At 48.9% G+C, this 24351-nt stretch overlaps 8 protein-coding genes across 8 annotated transcripts; 5 read left to right on the forward strand and 3 right to left on the reverse strand.

Annotated features, from left to right (window-relative positions):
- Positions 1-673: 673 nt before the first annotated feature.
- On the forward strand, positions 674-2705 carry N7533_013586 (pyruvate decarboxylase; the record flags this gene model as incomplete). The annotated part of the gene is made up of 6 exons (XM_057110236.1): positions 674-776; positions 826-906; positions 956-1401; positions 1448-2295; positions 2362-2572; positions 2622-2705. The coding sequence occupies 6 exons, from the start codon at positions 674-676 to the stop codon at positions 2703-2705; spliced, it is 1773 nt and encodes a 590-aa protein (XP_056952938.1).
- A 489-nt stretch (positions 2706-3194) lies between these two features.
- N7533_013587 (uncharacterized protein) lies at positions 3195-5120 on the forward strand (the record flags this gene model as incomplete). The annotated part of the gene is made up of 5 exons (XM_057110237.1): positions 3195-3552; positions 3603-3857; positions 3923-3962; positions 4012-4721; positions 4783-5120. 5 exons carry the CDS (start codon positions 3195-3197, stop codon positions 5118-5120), a joined length of 1701 nt encoding a protein of 566 aa, XP_056952939.1.
- An 873-nt stretch (positions 5121-5993) lies between these two features.
- Positions 5994-9374, forward strand: spt5 (transcription elongation factor spt5; the record flags this gene model as incomplete). The annotated part of the gene is made up of 6 exons (XM_057110238.1): positions 5994-6089; positions 6149-6325; positions 6388-7865; positions 7919-8494; positions 8543-8727; positions 8779-9374. 6 exons carry the CDS (start codon positions 5994-5996, stop codon positions 9372-9374), a joined length of 3108 nt encoding a protein of 1035 aa, XP_056952940.1.
- Positions 9375-10355: 981 nt separating this feature from the next.
- N7533_013589 (amino acid transporter) lies at positions 10356-12158 on the reverse strand (the record flags this gene model as incomplete). Its single annotated transcript, XM_057110239.1, has 6 exons — positions 10356-10439; positions 10528-10671; positions 10733-11208; positions 11265-11405; positions 11478-11896; positions 11968-12158. The coding sequence occupies 6 exons, from the start codon at positions 12156-12158 to the stop codon at positions 10356-10358; spliced, it is 1455 nt and encodes a 484-aa protein (XP_056952941.1).
- A 1958-nt stretch (positions 12159-14116) lies between these two features.
- Positions 14117-17422, forward strand: N7533_013590 (uncharacterized protein; the record flags this gene model as incomplete). The annotated part of the gene is made up of 2 exons (XM_057110240.1): positions 14117-14422; positions 14477-17422. 2 exons carry the CDS (start codon positions 14117-14119, stop codon positions 17420-17422), a joined length of 3252 nt encoding a protein of 1083 aa, XP_056952942.1.
- A 137-nt stretch (positions 17423-17559) lies between these two features.
- On the reverse strand, positions 17560-19289 carry gmdB (general amidase GmdB; the record flags this gene model as incomplete). Its single annotated transcript, XM_057110241.1, has 5 exons — positions 17560-17675; positions 17729-17816; positions 17876-18766; positions 18818-19093; positions 19149-19289. Coding segments are annotated over 5 exons (1512 nt in total), but the record flags the coding sequence as incomplete, so codon positions are not given.
- Positions 19290-21596: 2307 nt separating this feature from the next.
- N7533_013592 (DUF3237 domain-containing protein) lies at positions 21597-22247 on the reverse strand (the record flags this gene model as incomplete). The annotated part of the gene is made up of 2 exons (XM_057110242.1): positions 21597-21932; positions 21996-22247. The coding sequence occupies 2 exons, from the start codon at positions 22245-22247 to the stop codon at positions 21597-21599; spliced, it is 588 nt and encodes a 195-aa protein (XP_056952944.1).
- Positions 22248-22698: 451 nt separating this feature from the next.
- Positions 22699-24233, forward strand: N7533_013593 (NAD(P)/FAD-dependent oxidoreductase; the record flags this gene model as incomplete). The annotated part of the gene is made up of 2 exons (XM_057110243.1): positions 22699-23504; positions 23585-24233. The coding sequence occupies 2 exons, from the start codon at positions 22699-22701 to the stop codon at positions 24231-24233; spliced, it is 1455 nt and encodes a 484-aa protein (XP_056952945.1).
- Between the last annotated feature and the right edge of the window lie 118 nt (positions 24234-24351).

Genomic DNA, 24351 nt, shown 5'->3' on the forward strand with positions numbered 1-24351 from the left:
GGCAGGTGGATAGGAACCCTGGAACTTTCACCCTAGCATGCTGCATATACAAGCCTGTGCTTCTCATGAACTTCATGTGATGGAGATATTTCAGCGTGATAACAGATAAAAGGTAGCTTGGTGGCTAGTTGATTGCTTTAAAAACCATAGGTTTGAGACCCATATCTATGGCTATAAGAAAATGGACGTGGGGAGGAGACTTAAAAACTACGTGATACATTTACCCCTAATATTCCAATTCCAAAACAAAGGCCCAATAAATCAGCTGTTACCTCCCGTACTCCGTAGTTGCAGCGTATAGCTTCTAAAATACCATCTGGCGTAACGAAATAGGGAAACAAGAAGTGATTGGGCGAATGGTGAGAAAAACGGAGCCATTATGCAGATGACCACAGAAAGGGGCGATCATGCAGATGATCAGTTAGTATTGAAGCCTGATCGGCGAGAATTTGATATATCATAATATTCTGAGCTTCTCATGCAGCTGCTGCTCCAGGTTAGAAAAGGAAAGTGGAAGGTCGCACGAAGTATTTCCGAGAGGAAGGTTTTGTACGGAGTAACTAACCCCAGGATTCAAAGCTAGCGAATTGGTTAAAAAGGGTGGTGAGTTTTTGGAACCTCTCTCGCTCTATTATTAAAGCCTTATCTATCGGAGACTCGCAGTATCTACGCCATGAACACCACGGTAGCAGAAGGTGAGGTCCCAATTAGTCTATTTGGATTTCTCTGCCATCGCATGAAGGAGATTGGAATACAATCAGTACATGGCGTACCAGGTGAATTGCCATCTCTACTTGCACCCCCAACAGAATTAACCATTTCCAGGTGATTTCAGCCTCGTGGCTCTGGATTGTATTGAGAAATGTGGACTCCAATGGATTGGGAACTGCAATGAATTAAATGCGGGTAAGTCGAGTCTCCGAATTCAGAAATGACTTCCTAATTCCAAAGATAGGATATGCAGCTGATGGCTATGCGCGGGTCAATGGTATCTCGGCTTTGATGACTATCATGGGTGTTGGAGAGCTCTCTAGTTTGAACGCGATTGCGGGGTCTTTCGCCGAACTTATACCGGTTGTCCACATCGTCAATATGCCTAGTCGTCGTGCGCAGTTGGAGAAGCTTTGCGTGCATCATACATTCGGAGATGGTGATTTTGATGTTTTCAAAAGAATGACCGCTGCTACATCTTGCATGACTGTGACGCTAGATTGTCCCAAGAAAGCCGCAGCTCTGATCAATGCGGCCCTTCAGCAATGCGCAATTCAAAGCCGACCGGTCTCAATCTTCGTTCCATCTGACCTCATCAATGTCTCAATCGATACATGCAGTCCGAGAAAGCAAATTGACTCCATTGAAACGGTAAATGATACAATCGTGGAGGGCGGCGTTGCGGATTCTGTTCTTGCAGAGCTCAGATCCGCAAAGTATCCCATTCTCTTGCTAGGGGGGCTATGGCGTGGCCCATGATATTCGCGATGAAATTCTCGATCTGATCAACAAGCTTTGCATACCAGTATTGAGCTCGGCTTCTTGCAGAGGATTTATTGAGAAAGATCATTATCTTTATGCGGGCCTATATGTTGGATCCTGTTCTGACAAGCCAGTCGTTGAATTGATGAATTCTGCGGACTTGGTTCTCAGTATCGGAAATATCCAGTCAGACCTTTGCACGGCTGGCTTCACTGGGACCGTGGATCAGAAAATCCTCATTGATATGCAAAGGTGTTATACTGTTATCACACATCATCCGAAAGTTACTGTGTCCCTGAAAGGGGTCACTCAAATGATGACTGCGAGAGTGTGTTGGAATCCACTCCCGGCAGCACGTATTATGAAAGCTACTAGTACATATGTCGCCAAAGACAATGTTCCTTGCAATCAGTCACAACGGTCTACTAAGAGAGTATCTATGCGGATACGGTTGAAACAGTGCCTGGAGGGTATTTTGAAATACATTTTATCACCAGCTCAAAACGACAGTCCACTTCTCCATGAGAACCTTTGGCCCCGCGTTGGAGGTTGGTTGCAAAGAGGAGATATAATCCTTACCGAGGCTGGGACAGCAAGTTTTGGTATATGGAATACTACCATTCCGAGCGAAACCACGTTCATCAGTCAGTATTTGTGGGCCAGTATAGGATACACTGTTGGGGCATGTCAAGGAGCCGCTCTCGCGGTGCGAGATTCACAAAATCCAAAGCGACGAACAATCCTTTTCATTGGAGATGGAAGCCTACAGATCGGATGCCAGGAGCTCAGTACGATTGTTCGACTGGGTCTTGCTCCCATTATGTGAGTTGCTAATACATCATTGTTGTTTGTTACCGGGTAGGCTGTTACTGACCACAATCGATATAGTTTTATTATTTGCAACCGGGGATACACCATCGAGAGGTTTGTTCATGCGCCAAGTCAGGCTTACCACGATGTCCAGCCGTGGAGATATCGTGATCTCCCGGCAGCTTTCGGGGCAACACCTGGTTCTTATGGCTCTCATAGTGTTCGAACGATGAGGCAGTTAGAGGCTTTGATGTCGCGGCACAGCTTCAGAGACCCTTCCATTCTTCAGGTATGCTTCCATAGTGGAAATTCTTTCAGTTTTTCACTAACGGTTTAAGGTTGTGGAGCTTCATATGTCACCGCTTGATGCGCCATCCGATCTCGTCACTGTTGCCCAAAGTCTGAAACGGCGCAATCAATAATAAATTCTTAACACCTTTTTTCCAAGGTTGTTGGTCTCCATGCCCAGGTGGCTTGAGGCCCTCTACTAGTAGGATTTAAGCAATCCGATACCAGCGCCCAGGTCACGGCTGTTTTCTCAAATACATAGTAGTGGCAATGCTATATCAACCTTGGACGTGCATGCAATATTATGCACGATTGTTTGTTTTTTTTTTTGTTTTTCTCCCTTTGTTTATTTTTCTCACTGCACCTTTGAATTTCGATGCAATTAGTTTATGACCTATCGAAGTAATGCATTGGGATCTGACCGCAGACTACGGGGTACCATGTGCATTGGCTGCAGTCAAGCGTAGTCGATAGATCATACTCAGCCAAGCCAGTAATGTTCGATACGATTATCTACCAAATCAGTGCTCCGTACAAATTTAAGTCGCACGTTCTCCAGCCATTGTCAAAAAAAATCTTCCGATCGCAGACTCAAGTTCCCATCAGAAGATCTAGCCAATGCGATGACTAGAGAAAAGCAACTTGCTCTTGTTCGAGGCTCTAGCAGCCAGGAACTGTGGTCGAAGTCTCTAGGCGAGATCATCGCTGAGAAAGCAACTTCCCTAGGGGACAAAGAACTCGCCATTTTTCCCTGGCAGGATGTCCGCCTATCCTACAGACAACTGGCCGAACGTGGAGAATTGGTCGCGGCGGCGTTGCTAGGGGCTGGTATTCACCATTCGGACTGTATTGGAATCATGGCTGGAAACCGACACGAATACCTCGAAGTCGTGATCGGCGCAACGTCTATTGGATGCCATGTTTTGACCTTGAACACTACTTACAAGCCTTGGGAGCTCCGCAATGCATTGCAAAAAACTTGTGAGAGATCTGAGTCTCACAACATTGCATGTCATACTAATTGATCCCAGCATGCCGTGTTCTTTTCATCGCTTCTACGATTGGAACTAGAAGCTTATCAGAACACATTCAACTTCTCACTTCGTCATCCGAAATTGTTCGTCTGCCAGATTTGGAACAGACAATTATCTTAGGAGGCATTGGCAATTCTTCCTTTGCCGGGAGTCATCTTTATGATGAGTTTCTCGCTTTGCACGGTGAAAAATTGCCCGACGCAAATATTCCGGTCGCACCCAATGATGTTTTGAGCCTTCAGCTTACGTCCGGTGAGAACTTGAAACCATCGGAGGCATAAAAGAGGGATTATAATTAATATTTCGGTTGATTCCAGGAACTACTGGGGAACCCAAAGCGTCAATGCTTACCCATATGTGAGCCGGGACTGCTCCACGACCAGGAATTCTCGACTAACTATCACAGAAACCTCTTAAACAACGCCAGATTCCTGGGTCAACAGATGGAGCTTACAGGACAGGATATTGTTTGCTGTCCGCCGCCGCTATTTCATTGTTTTGGCCTCGTCATGGCATTCTTCTCCACGCTCATACATGGCGCCAAAATTGTGTTTCCATCAGATCACTTCGACCCGGGCCTTGTTTTGGACGCTCTTCAACAAGAGGATTGCACGACATTACTCGGCGTCCCTACTATGTTTGCCGCAGAGCTGGAGATTCTCCATGAGAAGAATTACTCACTGACCAGCTTGTGTAAGGGGCTAGTAGCAGGGTCCCCAGTGTCACCAGCCATGATGTCCGAACTCCGAAAACACATGGGGATTGACGGTATGGTCATTTCGTACGGAATGACGGAGACGAGCACGATTACTTTTAGTACATCTCTTCTCGACTCGATTGAGAATCGCACCAAGACCGTCGGTACGGTGATGCCTCATGTCACTGCCAAGGTCGTGAATGAGCGCGGAGATACGTTACTTCGCGGTGAGAGAGGAGAGCTATGTATCAGCGGATATGCGTTACACAGGGGGTACCTAAACAATAGGGCCAAAACGGATGAAGTGATGAAGATAGCAGACGACGGCACGCTTTGGATGCACACTGGTGACGAATGTCTCATTGACGAGGCCGGGTATTGTCACGTTCTTGGAAGGATCAAGGACATCATCATTCGTGGTACATCTGCCAGTCCCCTTGAGATAATTCCTTATTACTAACCGATCAATCACAAAACCAGGCGGAGAGAATATTTTCCCCAAGGAGATCGAAGAGCATCTCCTACGACACCCTCAAGTTGTCGAAGCCAGTGTCATTGGCATTCCGGACCCGAAGTATGGCGAAGCGGTTGGTTGCTTCCTCAGATTATCAGATGATAGACCGAAGCCTCGCAAGGACGAGATTCAAAACTGGGTGCGAGCGGAGATGGGGCGATCAAAAACTCCACAAAGTGTGTTTTGGGTTGGACCTGACGAAGCGTGTTCACATATCCCTCAGACTGGCAGTGGAAAACATCAGAAGCATGTGCTCCGGCAAATGGCATGCACTTTGCTAGACACTCATGTTCAAACGGAATAAGTTCATTATTTTCCGAATCCCGAATGCCCAATACCCATCCATAGTCATCTACCTTGTGTTGTGTTCTGGAAGACGAGCTCGAAGCTTATGAAAGTAGAACGAAATTCCCTTGATATACTAGAATTTGAGTTGCCGTATGTAACAGAAGATGCCTTTTCGACGAAAATGAATATGAAATCGAGAGAGAAGACAAAACAAAGACACCCAAGAGGACAGGAAAAGCAAACAACTGTATACTACGGACGAGAGCTGCCATCTATGCAGTTTCCGCCAAGACATTTTCATGCCTGAGGCTGGCATTTCAACTTCAAGGGAACTTGAACTTCGCCGCGAATTGTATCACCGACTCGACCTTCCCCATTCCCCATCTGCTGACACTGCGTCCCCGGGTCCCCAGGTATAAAAGCCGCTTGCACCCCCCGGTCTCCTGTGTCCTCAAATCTCCCCTTCACCACTCTCACCCCTTCTTTCTCGCCAACCGGATTGCGACCACCTTCACCGTAGGCGGTCGCCCGGTGACAGCCCGCAAAGGCCCGCAGCTTCGCTTCTGCGAATACCCTGCCATTGGTGTCTTCCTCTCATCTCGAGAGTCGTGTACACACCATTGCGAAAACCGCACTCCATCCTCGCTGTTTGGAGTCGAACCGCTCAATCATCCCGCGAACAGTCTTGTCTTTGTCTTTGAACGCGCCGTTGCAAGGTTTCAGGTCGGTCGATTTCCAGATTGCCTCTTCTCCCCTATGCATCATTCTCGACGAGACTAACTCCTTCATATCGTGATGTAGGTGCTATAGCGACCGAACTTCAAGCTTTTAATATTCTCTTTATCGGCTCCACGTTTCTCAGTGATACCCTCCAATCATCTCTTACAAGATGTCCAACTTTTTGAACCACGATTTCGGCTCCGAGGATGAGGACGATGACTTCAACCCCCCTAATATCGATGACTCTGATGCCGAGGACGCCAAGGTGAGCGATGATCAACCCCGGCGGCTGCCTGGACAAGCAGCTAATGCAATCTTGAATAGCCCGCAAAGGTCGACCAGAGTGACAGTCGGACCGCCTCCTACAGGAATGATGATGCGAAGCCCAACGTCGAAGACGAAGACGAAAAAGATGTTGCCGACGATGATGCCGAAGACGACAACGATGATGAGGAGGAGGATGAGGATGAGGAAGACGAGGATGAGGACGAACAAGAAGTGGTTAGTACTCTAATTGCTACGATGTTCGTGGAAACAATACTGATCAATTCTTGTGGCTTTAGAACAATCGCCCGCGCAAGCGCAGAAGAGGTGGTGTTATGAACTTCATCGAAGAAGAGGCTGGCGTCGACGAGGAAGAGGACGAAGCTGAAGACGAGGAGGACGAACTGGCCGAGTTTGGCACCGAAATGCACCCCGATGATCTCGATGCCCTACCAGCTGGTGCCGAGACCGATGACCGACGCCATCGCCAACTCGACCGACAACGCGAACTCGACGCAACTATGGATGCCGAAAAGCAAGCTCAGATGCTGAAGGAGCGATACGGACGAAACCGCGCTGCGGCCTCAGACGCCCTTGTTGTACCCAAGCGTCTGTTGCTTCCTAGTGTCGAAGATCCCAGCATCTGGGGTGGTCGCTGCAAGCCTGGCAAGGAACGCGAAGTTGTTTTCTCTATTCAGAAACGAATTGAAGAGCGCCCGGCGAACTCTCGCAACCCCATTCGAATTATCTCGGCCTTTGAACGTGGAAATATCATGCAGGGTTGGTTCTACTGTGAGGCTCGCCGACAGCCCGATGTCGTCGAAGGATTGGAGGCTATCAACTTCTATTACCCTTCTCAGAAATTGACTCTAGTCCCGGTCAAGGAGATGCCGGATCTTCTTCGCGTGCAGAAGTCGGAGGAGCTGCTCCCCGGTGGCTGGGTTCGCATTAAGCGTGGCAAATACCAGGGCGACTTGGCTCAAATTGAGGAAGTCGAGACAAACGGTCTTAATGTGACTGTTCGCCTTGTCCCGCGACTGGATTATGGTATGAATGAAGATGCCAATGCGCTCGTCGGCCCTGATGCTAAGCGCAAGCGTGGGGCCCTCAGCGCCGTTCGTGCGCCCCAGCGATTGTTCAGCGAAGCTGAAGCGAAGAAAAAGCATGGCAAGTTCCTCTCATCCACATCTGGTCTCCGAGGCAAGTCATGGAACTACCTCAACGAGAACTACGAGGATGGCTTCCTGATCAAAGATATGCGGGTAAATCTCTTATTGACCAAGAACGTGAACCCACGTTTGGAGGAAGTCACAATGTTTGCTCGTGGTGCAGATGATGGAACCGCTAACCTGGATCTGGCTTCATTGGCCGAAACATTGAAAAACTCGACAGCCGAAGACGCATACCAACCAGGTGATCCAGTTGAGGTGTACCGGGGTGAGCAGCAAGGATTGGTTGGCCGTACGGTCACCACTCGTGGCGACATTGTCTCATTGGAAGTCACCGAAGGAGATCTGGCTGGCCAGACTATCGATGCTCCTATGCGAACCCTGCGCAAGCGCTTTCGCGAGGGTGACCATGTTAAGGTCATTGGAGGAAGTCGTTACCAGAATGAGTTGGGTATGGTGGTTCAAGTCAAGGAGGACACTGTCACCTTGCTCAGCGATATGAGTATGCAAGAGATTACGGTCTTCAGCAAAGATCTCCGCCTCTCTGCTGAGATGGCTGCCGATGGTCAGCTCGGTATTTACGATGTCCACGACCTTGTTCAGCTTGAGTGAGTATTGGAATCAAAGTCCACAAAGCGATCAAATGCTAATCTTACAACAGTGCTGCTACCGTCGCCTGTGTCATCAAAGTTGACCGTGAGTCTCTCCGTGTCATGGATCAAAATGGTTCTACTCGCAATGTGCTTCCCACGCAGGTTGCCAACAAGATTACCCCTCGCCGGGATGCTGTCGCAACCGATCGAAATGGCGCCGAGATTCGACTGGGCGACACCGTCAAGGAGCTTTATGGTGAACAAAGAAGTGGAGTGATTCGTCATATCCACCGCTCCTTTCTCTTCCTTCACAACAAAGCACAGGCTGAGAACGCAGGCATGTCCGTGATGCGAACAACCAACGTCGTCACCGTATCAGCAAGGGGTGGTCGTCCTGCGGGACCTGATCTCGCCAAGCTGAACCCTGCTCTCGCGATGCAAGCCCCAGGCGGACGTGGTGCTAACATGCCCCCTCCCCAACGTGGCCGTGATCGCTTGCTCGGCAAGACCGTGACTGTTCGCAAGGGTCGTTATAAGGGTTTGGTTGGTATTGTCCGTGACGCAGATGAAAAAACTGCTCAAGTTGAACTTTACACATCCAACAAGCCCGTCCATATAGAGCGAGATATCCTTGTTCCCAAAGAGTGAGTCCATTTCCCTCCTACCAATGTCTCATTACTAATTTATCTTAGCCCCATCACAAAACAATCACTCGACGTTGGCCGCGGCAGAGGAGGTGGTGGTGGTGGATCTCGCGTTCCATACGGTGCGTCTGCTGCGCCTCCTGGCAGGGACGGTGGCTGGTCAGGCGGCCGTACTCCAATGGCCGCGGGGGATTCATCGAGAACCCCAGCATGGGGCGGCGCTACTTCACGAAGTAAGTCTCACGGCAGCCCTTTTTCTAACACCAACACTGACAACCATCTAGCACCCGCCTGGGGTGGCAACAGTGGTGCTCGAACTCCCGCATGGAAGAACGACGGATCACGAACCTCCAACCCCTGGGAAGCTGGAAACCGTACTGCCTATGGCGGTGTTGGCAACCGAACTCCAGCCTGGAACTCTGGCTCTCGCACCCCATACGACTCTGGCTCCAGCTCCAGCTATGACGCCTTTGCATCCGGATCTCGCACCCCTGCCTGGGGCAATGCTGGCGCCGGTAATCGCACCCCCGCCTGGGGTGGTCTCTCCAACAGCCGGGACCAGCGCGACTTTGACGACGCCCCCACCCCTGGCGGCTACTCTGCTCCCACTCCCGGAGCTTACGGTAGCGCCCCTACGCCCGGTGCATCTGCGCCCACACCTGGCGCCTGGGCAGACAATGCCCCAACTCCGGGTGCCTATAACGCGCCAACCCCTGGCGGTATGCCGAAACGAAGTGGCGGCGGTGCCTATGACGCGCCGACACCTGCGGCCTATGATGCTCCCACACCGGCCATGGGCGGTGCGGCTGCTACACCTGGCGCAGGCTATGGCGATGATGATGGTGGCCCTCGTTACGACGACGCAACGCCGAGCCCGTGATCTGGTTCTGTCTCGTTTCTCGTCGCATTTCAACCTGCTCTTTCATTTTCACACCGCTCCCCCCGACTCACTGAAAAGCTAGTCGATTTTGCCTTGGTTTTAGATAGGATGGCGATGCATCGGCTTCATACTTGTACTCTACTTTGATCATTGAATGTAATTTCTTCAGAAGCATTAAATGCTATATCATTCTTGTTCTTTGCATTGACTCTACGCCGGACAAGGAAATCCCTATTTGTCATAAGCTACTGCATGCTCTGTTTGCTAAGATGCTTGGCGATAGATAATGCTTCTTTGTTGCTCTAGGTGATGCCCACTTTTGTACTCTTGTAAAATATATCCCCTGGCCATATCTTCTCTCCAGCCGATCAACCTTCATTCTTTTCAATCCACGGCCTTCGACCCATCTGAACCATGGAAAAAGAACGGAACTTTTTACTGAATATTTTCCAAATGTTCTCCAATCTGATGACCAAGCTGCAGGAGATGGCCCCAGAGGCAGACCTGGATCCAAAACACCCAACTACCAAGGACACACCAGGCGTGGGGGGTTTCTACATGGGCCGGTGTTCCGTATTTGGCAGCACTTTCGCAATCATTTTCCCACGTCGCCGAGGTTCTCGTGCTATCATCCTTGCCCTTGCTAAGCTACAATTCAGAACAGGTAGCCATACAGCAGCTTCGATACTTAGCAGGCGCGAGTGAATTTGGACCATTGGCCAGTATGTCTTTTGTTCGCGAAGCTCATTCGGAGAGGATACTAGAAATTCCCCTACTGATGTTAAATTCTAGATAGCGTTGCAACGGGTCTACAGGGCATCATGCCGGCACGTACTCAATCTCAGGATGACCGTCAAACTTATATTCCTCTAGAGTTGGTCAAACTCATACCTATTCTGATATTGTACGCGGCTTCTCGCTTTCGCGGTTGATGTTAGGTCAGGTTGGATTTGGTCTATTTCTTGAAATCAACTTGAAGCACTATGCGTTATTCGCGCAGGAAAAGCTGCCGCTCGCAGAACTGTCGTGTATGGCTTTTCCTGATGCGTATACGCCAAGTCCACACTAGTTTTAGATTCATTTGTTAGCAGAGTCCTGTAATATATCGCGAATACCGAGGTATGGAGCCTTGGAGTAGAAATGGCACACTCACCAGAGTCATAGAAATGCAGATAATAAAGAAATTTATTCCGGTCAAAGCCACTTTTCGAGGCGATGATAGCCATAATCCGCTGTTCATATGTAGCCAAAGAATAGCTGGGACTCCGAAGCTGAACCAGCTTGCAAATAAGGCACTCTAAAGCATATGGGTTAGTATCGAACTATGAAAAGAAGAGCTATGAGAGCGTAGAACGTACCATGAGGCCAAGCAGATTATTGAAAACCGGAATCGCTGATGCAATGATCCACGCGGAAATCCAAACAGCTAGTCCCATTCCAACCCATACACCGACCGCTATGAAGTCCCTCTTATGCATGCGTTCTGTTCCTGCGAAAATTCGGATGTAAATGGTCTTCACTGCAACATGGCCATATATAACACCGGCAATCACAATCTGTCGAGAATTATCAGTACAAATCACATGCATCCGGGCGATGGAGTCTCGATCGGTAATTACCGTTGGTAACGCGATTCCATAGGCAATCTTTGAAATGAGGGGACCTGTTGATCCCAATGCGGGTGATGCAACACTGTCTCCAGCATAGCGATAAACTACCAGGGCGATGATCGTATAAAGCGAAATATTGACAGCCTGGAGTAAAGCCAATGCTTTGGGAAACTCTCTTGGGTCCTCTAACTCGGCCATCATGTTGAAAAAGGTGTTGTGGCTCGCTGTCACGCGGAGTTAGTTCGGATCCCAGTCTGCGTCTGGACTTTGATCGACATACCGTACGCAAAAACGATGTTGCAGACCGAAATTACGGCATTGGCCAAGGTGGCAGTTTTCGTCACGCTGAAAGTGGCAGCCGTATTTTGAACACCGAGTACAATCATTGTCAAGATAACAGCAGTCAATATACTGATAAAAGCTAAAGAGAAACGGGTCAGTCAGTTCAGCACTAGTAAATAATCAGTGACGTCCACATGAATTAGGCACTCACATGCGAGAGAGAACCATGTCATGTTCTTCATTGTTCTTGGAAGCGCAAAAAAGAAGGAAATGACTGTTCCAACCACTCCAAAGACCAAAGAACAGGTGCCATGCTCGGTAATGGTGTTCATGGCCACGGTGAATGTCAATATGTGACTGGACATGATAAAGACAAGATAAAGCATATGTCCAGTAAAGAAGATCTCTCTTCCAAATGGACCCAGGATAACTTCACCGGCATCAGCAATACTGGAGACGTGAGGATGCCTCAATTTGAACTGTCCCAAAATATATCCAGTGTAGGAAGCCACGATTCCCAGTCCAATCAAAATGATGATACCTGGAGCAACACCGAGGCCGGAAATCGCTGCTGGAAGCGACAATATGCCCAATGAAATTGTCTCGGCTACCATGAGTAGACCGCATTGCCTGGAGATGCCAAGAATCAGTTAAAGCGAAAGGCAGCCAGTCGTCAAAACAAATCAATTATACAAACATACCACCATTTTAATACTTTATACTTGACCTCGGCGAATTCCTCATCACCAAACGCATCCTGCCGCTCAGGCTCACCCTTCTTCTCATTCTCAATTCCAGCCAATGCATAAGGAGGATGTTCTCCATTCCCTCCTTCCGAAATGCCGTGTTGTGACTCCATTGAGGAAGGCAGATCAATAGTTTGCGACTTCATCGTGAGTCATGAAATTCCATGCGTTGAGAATTGCGAGGGGCAATTGGCTCCATTTTTTTGGTTGATTTGAGACTGGACTATCGGAGGGATGCCGGCATCGGACTTGGTTATTTCAAAGTGGAGGCCGAATTCTGGCCGATTGTGTTGAGCTTGGGGGGTCCACTGTCTCCTTGGCCGGGACGTTACTGCGCCGATCTGCGCTTGACGGCGCGCACAAACTCCTTTTTTGAGACATTTTGATTATCGTACAATTCGCCCTCGAGAAGTTGATAATGGCTAATTCTTGAATCCGATAGTATTAGTACAACCTATGGATACATATCATCTCTCAAATAATGTTCCCAGCCCTGTGGAATTAATCACTGGTTCACAGTGGAGAGTGGCCAACCCACCCAGCGTGGAGAGTGTGCGGAGACGACTTTCGCGGGGTACAGTGGACTGATAAATTCCCCGTGGGCGTGAACTCGAATAATTTGAGATAGGCATGACTCGCATGATCAAGCTGTGAAAAAATCAGGTAATTCCAAGCATATGCGCAGGAATGTCCACGGTTGATAGCGCGCAGTTCGACATCGGAGGAGCTGCGCATCAGGCCTGGTACTGTGATACTTGCCAAATACCTAGGTATGGGACCAGGATCGTTTGAGCAGCCAATTGAATTCAAATTAAGTGCGCTTAGAGCTAAGTTCACTGCCGAAGAAGACTCAATTAATCATTTAGCTACCGGGTCTCTCAAACGTACGATAAACTGGAATTCAGAGGATGGCAGTGACCAAGGTAAAGCTACAAATGCAAGAAAAATAATGAACAAGGCGACCCTTTCAAGATTTTATATCAATAAATAGTCCTTCTTGACATATTGAGTTGTATTTTATTGCCTGAGCTATGGTGTTTTGTGCTAGCTGACTCGCTAGTAAAGCACGTCAACATTAGCTGTAGATTGGAACGCAAACCCTAGAAGCCACCTAGACATGGAAGGAATCTCTCCCGGAACCTTGGAATTTTAAGGAGGTAAGTATCTTTACTTCCGCCAGATGATATGCCATATAAATGTCAAATAAGTACATGGAAGTTCTCTTGTTGTGGTATCAAACATTGCGAGGTGATAAAAGCTTGGCGAGCTAAAGAAAAAAAAAAGCTGTTAGTTGTTAGTTCGCGTGTGCGAGGACCAAGAAGTGCAAACAATCCTTCCTGCCAATTATTCAACTCCTCAATTTGATCTTACAGCTGTCTCGATCTGGAGGCGCGGAATTTCCATTATGAGTCGCCCTGCAAACACCAGACCGGATTATTGATGCTCAATTCGATCGAGACAACCAATTTAAGACTGTCTTCCACCGTGATCTGATAGTCGGTGTATCGACCCATGGATGTAGACGCGATTTCCTCCAAAGTTAGTTCAAGTTGAACTCACCTATTATGTAACCAGTTTTCATCGCGAATTCGAGTTCGATTTGAATGCCTGATAGTATTTTCCAAATATTGATTGCATATCCGGACACCAACTTCCAAGTTGAATGTGTTATGCCTCAGGCTACTACCTGGTAGTGCGGATAAACCGGTTCGCGTGAGGGGTTCCCTCGGATAATTGATTCCGAGTAGAGAGATGATGATGGATTGAGGTTATCCGAGCAATCTCGTTTGGGGGAAGGAATGACGCGTAACAAAAGATTCCGACGACGGTGAAACCTGGCAGATTCTAGTTTCCTGCATTCGATCGAGTGGGCATCATTTCCTCTAAATGTATATCCTACAGCCGGACACCATGCTCTCACCAAGAGCGAGGAGTGGATATTTCTCCGATGGTTGACAGGTGGCGGGAAATCCGCCACGGAAACCCGGAAAAGCATCGCCTCGGGTTGGCGCCAAAGAACGTGGGGTAGTCGCCGCGACGCGGGGTGGAGTATAAAGATAAAATGGACGCCAGTCCTGATTTATCCTGGTTGACACGCGGCACTATGGCGACCATGACAGAGACACAGACCGTCACCACGGTGGCGGTGCAAGCATCACTGAGCAAAGAGGAGATTGCGGAGCGTTTGTTTAACGGAACCCTTCACGCCGATTATGCTCCTGTTGAACAGTTTATGACCATCGATGGCTTGCTGAAATCGCATGCGGCTCAATCCGATCAAGCACGAAAGCCACTGATATGCTATCCCGCTCGAAAAGCCGACGATTTCGAGGAACACACGGCTCGGGATCTCGACCAATATACAGATCTTGCTGTACAATATTATATACAGCAGGGGATAAAACCAGCGGTATGATTGGAATGTGTCTTTCAATCAATTTGATCTTGACTAATATCAATCCAGGATCCGAGTCTGGAAGAAGCCCCAGTCATTGCAATGCTCGCCGGATCGAGCTTCGAAGTTGTCCTCACCTTTTTCGCACTCAATCGTCTCGGATATGCCGTCTTGTTCCTCTCCACGCGACTCACAGCCCCGGCATATATAAGGTTATTGAACATGGTGAATTGCAATGAGATGATCAGTCTGGATCAGTACGGGCCAGTTGTGGAAGAAATCGGTGCCGAGAAGCCTGGGTTTAACCGCCGTCGTATGCTGGCGCGGGAGAATTGGTTCAACAAACCAGCTGCGACACCTCGATTCGAGCGATCAGGGGTGGATTTGATCAAAGAGAGCAAGAAGATAACCTGGATTCTTCATTCGTCCGGCAGCACAGGATTCCCGAAGCCTATTTTCCTCACCAACTACCAAACCCTTGCCAATTGGCGCAAGAGCTTCGGTCTCCGCGTATTCAACATCAGTCCTTTATTTCACTCCCACGCCTTGATGGAACTTGGGCGAGCACTTTACACCAGAGCCCCGGCCTACCTGGGCAACCACTCTCTCCCAGTCACATATCAGAACCTTTATGATGCATTACAAGTTGCACAACCCCACCAGATCAGCGCTGTTCCATATGTGATCAAGTTACTGTCGGAGAGACCAGAGGGAATCCAGGAACTAGTCAAGCCAAAGCTCGTCATTTACGGTGGGTCTAGCTGCCCTAGCGATCTTGGAGACAAACTTGTTGCGCAAGGTGTTAATCTGAGCGGCAACTATGGCGCGACTGAAACCGGTCAGATCATGACTTCATTTCGCTATCCTTCCGATATTGAATGGGAGTATATGAGGCTCCATCGCCCCGTTGCCGACCATACCCTGATGGATGAAATATCGCCCGGTGTCTTCGAATGTGTTGCTTTGGATGGTCTTCCAAGCAAAGGTCCTTCCAACTCTAAACCACCATTTTCACCGCAAAATCCAGAAAATAGCTTTCGCACGTCCGATCTATTCACTCGCCACCCCGACCCCAAGAAGAGCAATTATTACAAGTATCTGAGTCGACTCGATGACAGACTCACCCTTGTCAATGGGGAGAAGGTTCTTCCAATTCCCATAGAGGGCCGTATTCGCCAGGAAGAATTGGTCGGTGAGTGTGTTGTATTTGGAATCCAGCGCTCAGTTCCTGGAGCGCTCATCTTCCGAGCACCCGGAAAGGCCACTCACCTCAACAATGAGCAATTCTTGGAAGAAATTTGGCCTGCGGTTGAAGCAGCTAATGCTCAAGCTGAAACATTCTCGCGTCTTCCAAAAGAGCTCGTTGTGGTCAAGGATGCAGATGTTGTGTACCCCAAGACTGACAAGGGAACTTGCATCCGTGCTCAAGTCTACCAGGTCTTTGAAGATGATATCAAGAATGCTTATGCAGGTTTTGAAGGAACCAATCAGAAGAAGGGTGACCTCGCGCTCAGCGTGCCTGAGCTGGAGGACTGGCTGCTCACAAAATTCCGAAAGGATTTGGGTGTGCCACTTGCAAGCCCCGAAACCGACATCTTTGGAGCTGGAGTGGACAGCTTGCAGACAACTCAAATCTGGCGATTCATCGTACGTGACCTCGACCTTGGGGAAAATACAGAAACCCTCAGCCAAAATATTGTCTTCGAAAAGGCAACTGTCAGCGAGCTTGCGAAACACCTGTACCATCTGAGGACCGGCGAAACCTTCGAACAGGAGAATGAATTGGAGGTTATGGAGGAGCTCATTGAAAAGTATTCACACTTTACCCAACACTATCCCACCATTAAACAAAACCCCGAATCCGAAGTCGTCGTTGTTACTGGAGCCACTGGTAATCTTGGTGCATTTATTGTTGCCGAAATTGCCAAGCGCTCAACTGTTTCTGAGGTCTGGGCTATTGTCCGAGCCTCAGGACAAGCCTCCGCTGGAGCTCGACTTTGGAAGGCCATGGCGGATCGCAGCATCTCCTTCACTGATGAAGAAGCTGCGAAGGTGCATGCTGTTCCTAGCGACCTCTCAAAGCCTAACCTCGGCTTGGAAGGCTATGTTCTGGATCACCTTCTGTCTACCACGACCTCAGTTATCCACAGTGCTTGGGCAGTTAACTTCAACCTCGGAGTTCGGTCGTTCGAGCAACACCACATTCGGGGAACTTACAACCTCATCAACTTCTGTCTGAGATCCAAGCTTCCTTCCCCAGCCCGCTTCTTTTTCTGCTCCAGCGTCAGCGCTGCTAGCGCCACCCCCAAGCCAGCCTCTATCTCGGAGTCCGCCGTTGAAAAGATTGAGCATGCCCAAAAAATTGGCTATGGACGATCGAAGCTCGTTACAGAGCACATTACTCGCAACGCGATGCGCAAGACTGGCATGCACGCGCGAGTCTTCCGGGTTGGACAGCTAGGTGGTGATACTGTGACCGCACAGTGGAATGAAACCGAAGCCATCGCCCTCATGTTCCGTAGTACCCTGACAACGGGAGCTTTGCCCGAGCTCAACGAGCGACCGACCTGGTTGCCCGTGGACCAATGTGCTGCAGCTATCTCGGATCTGGCACTGAGTTCCGAGCATGCCAGATCTTCCGATGCCGACTTAGTGTATCACCTGGTCAACCCGCACTCATTCAGCTGGAAAATCGACCTGCTCCCCGCCTTGAAGAAGGGTTGCGCGTTGCCAGACTTTGAGGTCGTCTCGCCACAGGAGTGGCTCAGGAGACTCGCGAACAGTGATCCCAACCCTGAGACAAATCCCAGCATCAAGCTTCTGGATTTCTGGAAAGGCAAGTATGAGAATGCTCCGGCGCCGAAGGCAGATGACGAAGAGCCAGCTGGTTTGTTCTTCGAAACCAAGAGCACTGTTCGTGACTGTCCCTCTCTGGGTGATGTAAAAGACCCTGTTGCTGCAGGGTTGATACAGAGATACATCGAAGTATGGATGAAGAGCTGGACCCGCGCATAAACATGATACCTCAATGATGATTCCCTTCGTACCGTTACAGATTGATTTGAAATGCAATGAAAATAAATATTATCTGGAACATGACTTTGGAACTTGAACTCTGGTCCGGGACTCCAATCAATCCTCTATCTAGCATACTAGTTACGGATCGCTCGATCAATGATATCTGCAGCTCGAAGACACGCTTCGTCCTGGAAACGTGGCGTAACAACTTGAATAGCACACGGCGCACCATCCACCTCATCGGGAATGTCTGAAAATACTCAAGTAAGTAAGTGATACGCAAAATATTCCAGATATACTCACAATCGGGCTGCACACTGTCTCCTGTCTTCATCTCAATTGGGTCCAACTCCTTGGAAGCCTTTCCGAACGGAATCATACAAGCAGGGTACTAGAACAAAAATCAGTCATATTAATAGATATGATCGAAGAGAGAAGGAAAAGACTTACGTCAAGCACGTTCCAGAGTAAAGTATAGGGCGGCCATCCATATGTATCATAGCCGACCGCCGTACTTTGAGCCCCAGGTGCAAGAATCACGTCTAACTTCTGCTCCACCCATGTTTGTCGCCAAGCGTCAGAAATGCGATTCCTAGCTTCCTGCAGCTTCGCAATTTTCTCGAAGGTCTCTAGCTCCATGTCCACTGGCCATGGCCCCGTGAACATAGGCGACGCAAGTTTTGCGACCGACTCAACAGGAGGCTCGCCACTGGGCGCAATATGATCGATATGCGGACCGTAGACAAAGTACTGAAACCCGAGACGACTGGCATATGCCACGGAAAGATCATCCTCAGTATCATTCTTAATCGGGACGATTTTGTGACCGGCACACGCAAGCTTCTTGACTGCATTTTGCAAAGCTCGCTTGACAGGCGGGTGTAGAGGAAATTGCTTGTCTTCGGTCAGCACGCCAATGGTCAGACTTCCGTTGTTCTTGAGATTGGCGGTTTCAAGTTGAGATGTATTCCATGGTACAGCCGCTGCTGCTTGATCGTAACGCCATGCGTGGCCATCACCAATAACAGCATTCATGAACAGCTGCAGATCCGAGATACTGTGTCCCAATGGACCAGCTGATGGAGCAGGGATTGGAGGGCCCTCCAGAGCTCCAGAAACCTGGCCGCTGAATGGAACGCGGAATGTGGTCGGCTTGAATCCATAGACTCCACAGCATAGTGCAGGAATGCGAATTGAGCCTGCGATGTCGGTTCCCACGCCCAAAATCGACCCGCGGAATGCGACCAGTGCTCCTTCGCCGCCGGTTGATCCACCCGCGGTCAGTGAGGTATTGTGCGGGTTGAGGGTTCGGCCGAAAATGTTGTTGTCCGAATCCCCAGTCTGTACTTTTGTTTAGCAGGGTAAATATCACAAGATTTTGTGAAAACTTACCATCATGGTCTGAGGGATGTTTGTCTTAACGTAAAGGACTGCCCCTAGTTCCAGAAGCAATTGAACCAGAGCAGAATTTGTCATTGCCGGCTCATGCTTGAGAAATTCCACATAGCCTATGGTAGATTGCTGGCCCTTGACACAGAAGCTATCCTTGATACTGATGGGCAACCCATGCAGCGGTCCAATGGGTTTACCTTCGTGTTGTAGGTAGGCATCGAGACTTTTGGCTCTCTCGAGAGCCTCCGGGAAGAATGTTTCTGTGAGGCAAGATGTCTACAACTGTTGTTAGGCCTGATGCAACTGCGTTATTATTTTTCACACAACATACTACTTGTTGCGCAATAGCTGCTCGTTTGCAAAAAGCCGTGGTGACCGCTAACGAGCTAGCTTCGCCTGATGCTAACTTTGCCAGAAGTTGAGCTGCGGTATAGTTCTCTGTGAGATCTAATTCCAGGTCAGATAGCAATCCACTCCGACGCGGTAGGTCGTGTTCAAGTAAACGCGAGGGCACGGCCAGTTGCTCTGCACTGAGGGTCCATTCAGAGGGTAACGTGTTCCACAACCGAACGGGCCGGACAACCGAACGGGCCACCCCACCTAAAAAACGCGTCGCGTGTTGCAGCTCTCTTTTTCAAACCACCACCATGCCACCAATTCGTACTGCAAAAACTCAAAAACGAATTGAGCAAGAAGGCAGGATTGAACTTGCTATACAGGCGCTAAGAAATGAAAAAGTAGCTTCTCTGAATGAAGCTGCGCGCGTTTTTGAGGTACCTCGTGCAACATTGCAAGCGCGTTTCAAGGGAAGACATTATCGCCAAACCCTTCGCGCAAATTGCACAAAATTGGATGCAATTGAAGAGGATTCGTTAGAGAATTGGATATTGGATCTAGATGCACGTGGCAAGGCCCCTACCTTTGCTCTTGCAGGAGAAATGGCCAATTTACTACTCGCTCAACGTTCAACTACCCCCTCTCTTACAATCGGTATAAACTGGGTACAGAACTTTGTCAAACGTCGCGATAAGCTTAAAACACGTTTTTCACGTCGCTACGCTGCACAGCGTGCATTATGTGAGGATCCGAAGCTTATTCGTGAATGGTTTAATCAATATTGCAATACTATTGCTCAATATGGTATTCTTAACGAAGATATCTACAATTTCGATGAGACTGGATTTGCAATGGGGATTACTAGCACCTCAAAGGTTATTACCAGTCGAGAGTGGCAGGGGAAGCGCAAACTCCTACAACCGGGTAACCGAGAGTGGGTTACTGCAATTGAGTGTGTCCATCTGGATGGTGTTCTCCCTCCGACTATTATCTTTAAAGCGAAGGTATTGATGGCAGCGTGGTGTAGTACTGTCCCGAATGACTGGCGCTTTGAGATCAGTGCTAATGGATGGACAACTGATGAAATTGGCATTTCGTGGCTCGAAAATTCCTTCATTCCATACGTCAAAAAGCGTCAACATGGTGCCTGGTCTGCCTTGGTTATGGATGGCCATGGGAGTCATGTCACCCCTCAATTTGACACTATCTGCATGAAGAACAATATTGTGCCAATTTGTATGCCATCTCATTCATCGCATCTATTACAACCACTAGATGTAGGTTGTTTTAGTGTATTGAAGCACTTCTATGGTCAGGCAGTACAAGATCTTGCACGTGTGGGCTCTACACATATTGATAAGCCTGACTTTCTTAGTCTATACCCTAAAGCACGCGCAGCAACATACAAAACCTCTATAATTGCTAGCAGTTTTATGGCAGCGGGCATTATTCCATATTCGCCAGAGACAGTACTATCAAAACTTGATATTCATCCCCCATCGCCTACACCACCACCATCACATGGTAGTGATAGCAGTCGTGAATTCATACCTCATACACCATCCAAAGCTATCAATTTTCAACGGCAGGCATCCTCAATCAAGCGATTACTAGTCTATAGGGATATAACCCCTGATAATGACATATATCGACAATTGGAGCAGACTACCAGAGGTGCACAATTACTTGCACATGAGATGGTTATGTTAAAGACAACATATGAGCGTGTAATGGCCGAAAATGGACGTAAGCAAAGAAAAAAAGCTTTACCAAATAGGCAATTACCCTACGAAGGTGGAATTACAGCAGAGGACCTGCAATTGCGTGTACAAATTGAATATGAGCACCAATTGGCAATACCCCCGGCGCCACGCCGCGCAACCAGGACGACGATTGAGAGACCTATACAGCGCTGTGGCAATTGCAGGGAGCCAGGGCACAAGCGGAATAGGTGCCCAGTTGTGAATAACGCCTAGTTTTTGCAATATATTATATGGTGGTTGAGTTATATTCAATATATATCGTCGTAATGGGGTGGGGTGGCCCGTTCGGTTGTCCGGCCCGTTCGGTTGTGGAACACGTTATTTTCTGTTTGCATTCGCTTTGTTTGCGAGCAACGAGATCTTGCCAGCTCTGGCTCGGCGCAGCGACTTCGGTTGCCATGAGGAAGGAATTGAATTTAATGAACTTGATGACTTCGACTTCTGGCTAGTTGAATCTTTATATACAACTGTCTCGCCATGATAAGGATACCTAGATAACGATGAGGGGCATCGGTAGTTTTCCCCACCGATTCGCCGCGTCTCCACAATTTGTGAATCCATCGCGCTGTTTTGGTGCGTCCACCTACTCGATTCAGCTAAGTGCATATTTCGTCTATTCCCAACGTACACAGATGGCTTCTGCTGCCGCGGTACACAAAAGCCCCTCAACTACCGTGAATCTATGCCTTTGCAATCACATCTTCCGGCTTGACACCCGGGAAGTTGGTGAGATGGTACGCGTCGATCCAGATCTTTCCATCCTGGCAACTCATGACTCCCAAGCACACAAGCCCATTTAACCAATTGTATGGACCCGGACCTGCCTCGATGCGCAGATGCGAGAAAAACTCGACCTCGTCTTGCAATATCGTCGGTGGTGGTATCATAGTCGGATCGGTTTCGACTTGCTTCGCATAGTTTGTCCCTGGGCCTGGACGGTAAAGTCCATGCGCGCGAATGTAGAGATAAGAGTTATCGCTAGTTCTCACTGTATAGCGAGCATCAAGTTTCATGGACTGGATATAGTACTGTCATTAGAAAAGATTTCAAGGCGATCCATAGATGTTTAGTTCTCGTACGTGCGTTCCCTTGATAACGGTCGCCCAGTCCGCACCTCCCAGAGGCAAGATATCGCCTTCAATTCCAGGTCCCTTCAAGCTCCCTCGTGTGATATTGACGATACTTCGAATCACTCCAGAATCGTGTGGGGCCCCGAGATTAAAGTCCTCGGTCGTCTCGCACTCTAGTCGATAGAGAAAGGCCAGGGAAGGGAGGCGCATTTGCGGGCCATCAGGGAAAAAGGCATTTCCAGGCGAAGGAGCAGTAGACATGGTCGGCCGAGCGAATATAAATCAGGTGATGTTGGTATTTTCTTTGTTGAATTCATATTTCTCGATTATGGACTGGCTTTTAACTCATCGTATGCTTCGTGATAGTGCGGAGTCCGCGGGTTCGCGGGGTGGAGTCTTCTCCCCGCGCACATCAAAACCAGAAGGTGGACCCCAAACCTTTATCGGTTATCATGAAAAACTTAAAGCTGTTGTATAGATTGGAACTGATGTAAACGAGGGTGGTAGGTGACTAGTGAGGAACAGGGAAGTCCAAGAGGCTGCAGCTGATTAGCCAGGAACGATCGCGCTCTTACAACACGCCATCGCGCCCTATTTGAGCTTGCTTTTTCCCATTGCAACAGCTCTACTTGCATTTTTTTTCACAGTGAAAGCCAAAAGCTCATTTTCTTTCAATTTTCAATTTTCCCACCTTGGTCTTCATCACGACATCATGCCTTTTGCCAATATGCTCCTAGAGGATCCTGCGGTCCCAGCCCTAGAGCGACAACAAGCTTTAGATCGCATCTTTGCAGATCCAGGCATCCCTCAAAAGACAACTACGTCATCTTTTTGGCTCAAAGATCCCCATGAAAGCTTTGCGACTCGCTCCTCAAAACCTCTTCCCGTCGAGGCTGATATTGTTATCGTCGGGTCCGGCATCACTGGCGCGTCCATCGCACGCACCTTGCTCGAAAATGGTATCAACCCCAATTCCTCCAACCAGGAAGTCCCGTCTGTCATCATGATTGAAGCTCGCGACATTTGCAGTGGAGCTACAGGTCGTAACGGTGGACACATTCTGGAGACTGCAGACGAATACTCGGAGCTGGCGGACGAATACGGGGAGGAAGTTGCAAAGAAGACCCTTCGGTTCCGTCTTGCGCACTTGAAGGAGATGTTGAAGGTCTGCAAGGACCTTGGCCTGACAGAACATGTCCAGGCACGCAAAGTACAATTTTTGAGCGCCTTCTTTGGAGAGGAGCCCTGGAAAGATGCGTTGGAGCGACTGAGTCGATTCAAGGCCGGCATGCCAGAGGAAGCTGCCGAATGGATCGCCTATGACAGAAAGTCGATGCCGGAAGATTTCAAGCTCTCCAGAGCTCATGGTGTTATCGCTGGCCCAGCAGGTGCACTGTGGCCATACAAATTCGTGACTAGCCTGCTGGCCCAACTACTGTCTAAATACCCCGGTCAATTTCGTGTTGAAGATCATACCGCCGTCACATCAATTAGCGAAACCTCCTCTTCAGCCTACAAGTATCGGGTCCAGACAAATCGAGGAGCGATCTCAGCTCGGAATGTAATCCATTGTACAAATGCACACGTCACCCATCTAGTGCCCGGCCTCCGTGGTCGTATCTTCCCCTACGCGGACAGATGTCCGCTCAAACCCCCGGAAGCAATTTCCCCTGTCAGGCTGCCAAGCATTCTTGGCTGTTCAGTTATGACCGGGGCTTCGATTATCTCACGCAGCTGCCTAGCGGACAAATGATGTTCGGAGGTGGCTTCGCTCGAAGTGAAGGTGGCGGTCTTGCTGATCTTGGAATTGCAACGGATAATGAGATGAGTCTGTATTGTGATATTCATCTATCGGGCGCTCTCCCGGCTGTTTTTGGTCGCCAAAACTGGGGTGAAATTGAGGGAGATCCTGTGCAAGCGATGTGGACTGGTAACATGGCTTTCAGTGCAGATGGATTTCCCTGGGTCGGACAGCTGCCTACTTCCGTGACAAAGAGACCTAGATCAAGAAGCATTGATTCTGGATCTGAGTGGGTATCCGCGGCATTTGGAGGCGAGGGAATGGTCCAAGCATGGCTGTGCGGGAAGGCTTTGGCAACTATGCTGCTAAAGCAGGATGGTAGACTTTCTCCAACTGCCGATGATGATATTTCATGGTTACCAGACCAAATGCTCGTAACTGAGGAGCGGATATCCAAGTCCGTGCTTTCGCGAACAGTTCCGTCGTCGCATAAAGCGTCGCTGTGAGAAATGAACTCCAATACGAGTTACCCAACTTTTCTCGTTGTATGATTAGTTGCTGGTTCCTTCTTTTTTTTGCTTTCCTCTTCTCTCTTTGGCACTCCTCTTAAGCCTGAGCTTTAGT

The sequence above is a fragment of the Penicillium manginii genome (genome assembly GCF_028828005.1).
Source record: "Penicillium manginii strain IBT 31320 chromosome Unknown utg000011l:1.0-1395921.0:1.0-1396616.0, whole genome shotgun sequence".
Lineage (NCBI taxonomy): Eukaryota > Fungi > Ascomycota > Eurotiomycetes > Eurotiales > Aspergillaceae > Penicillium > Penicillium manginii.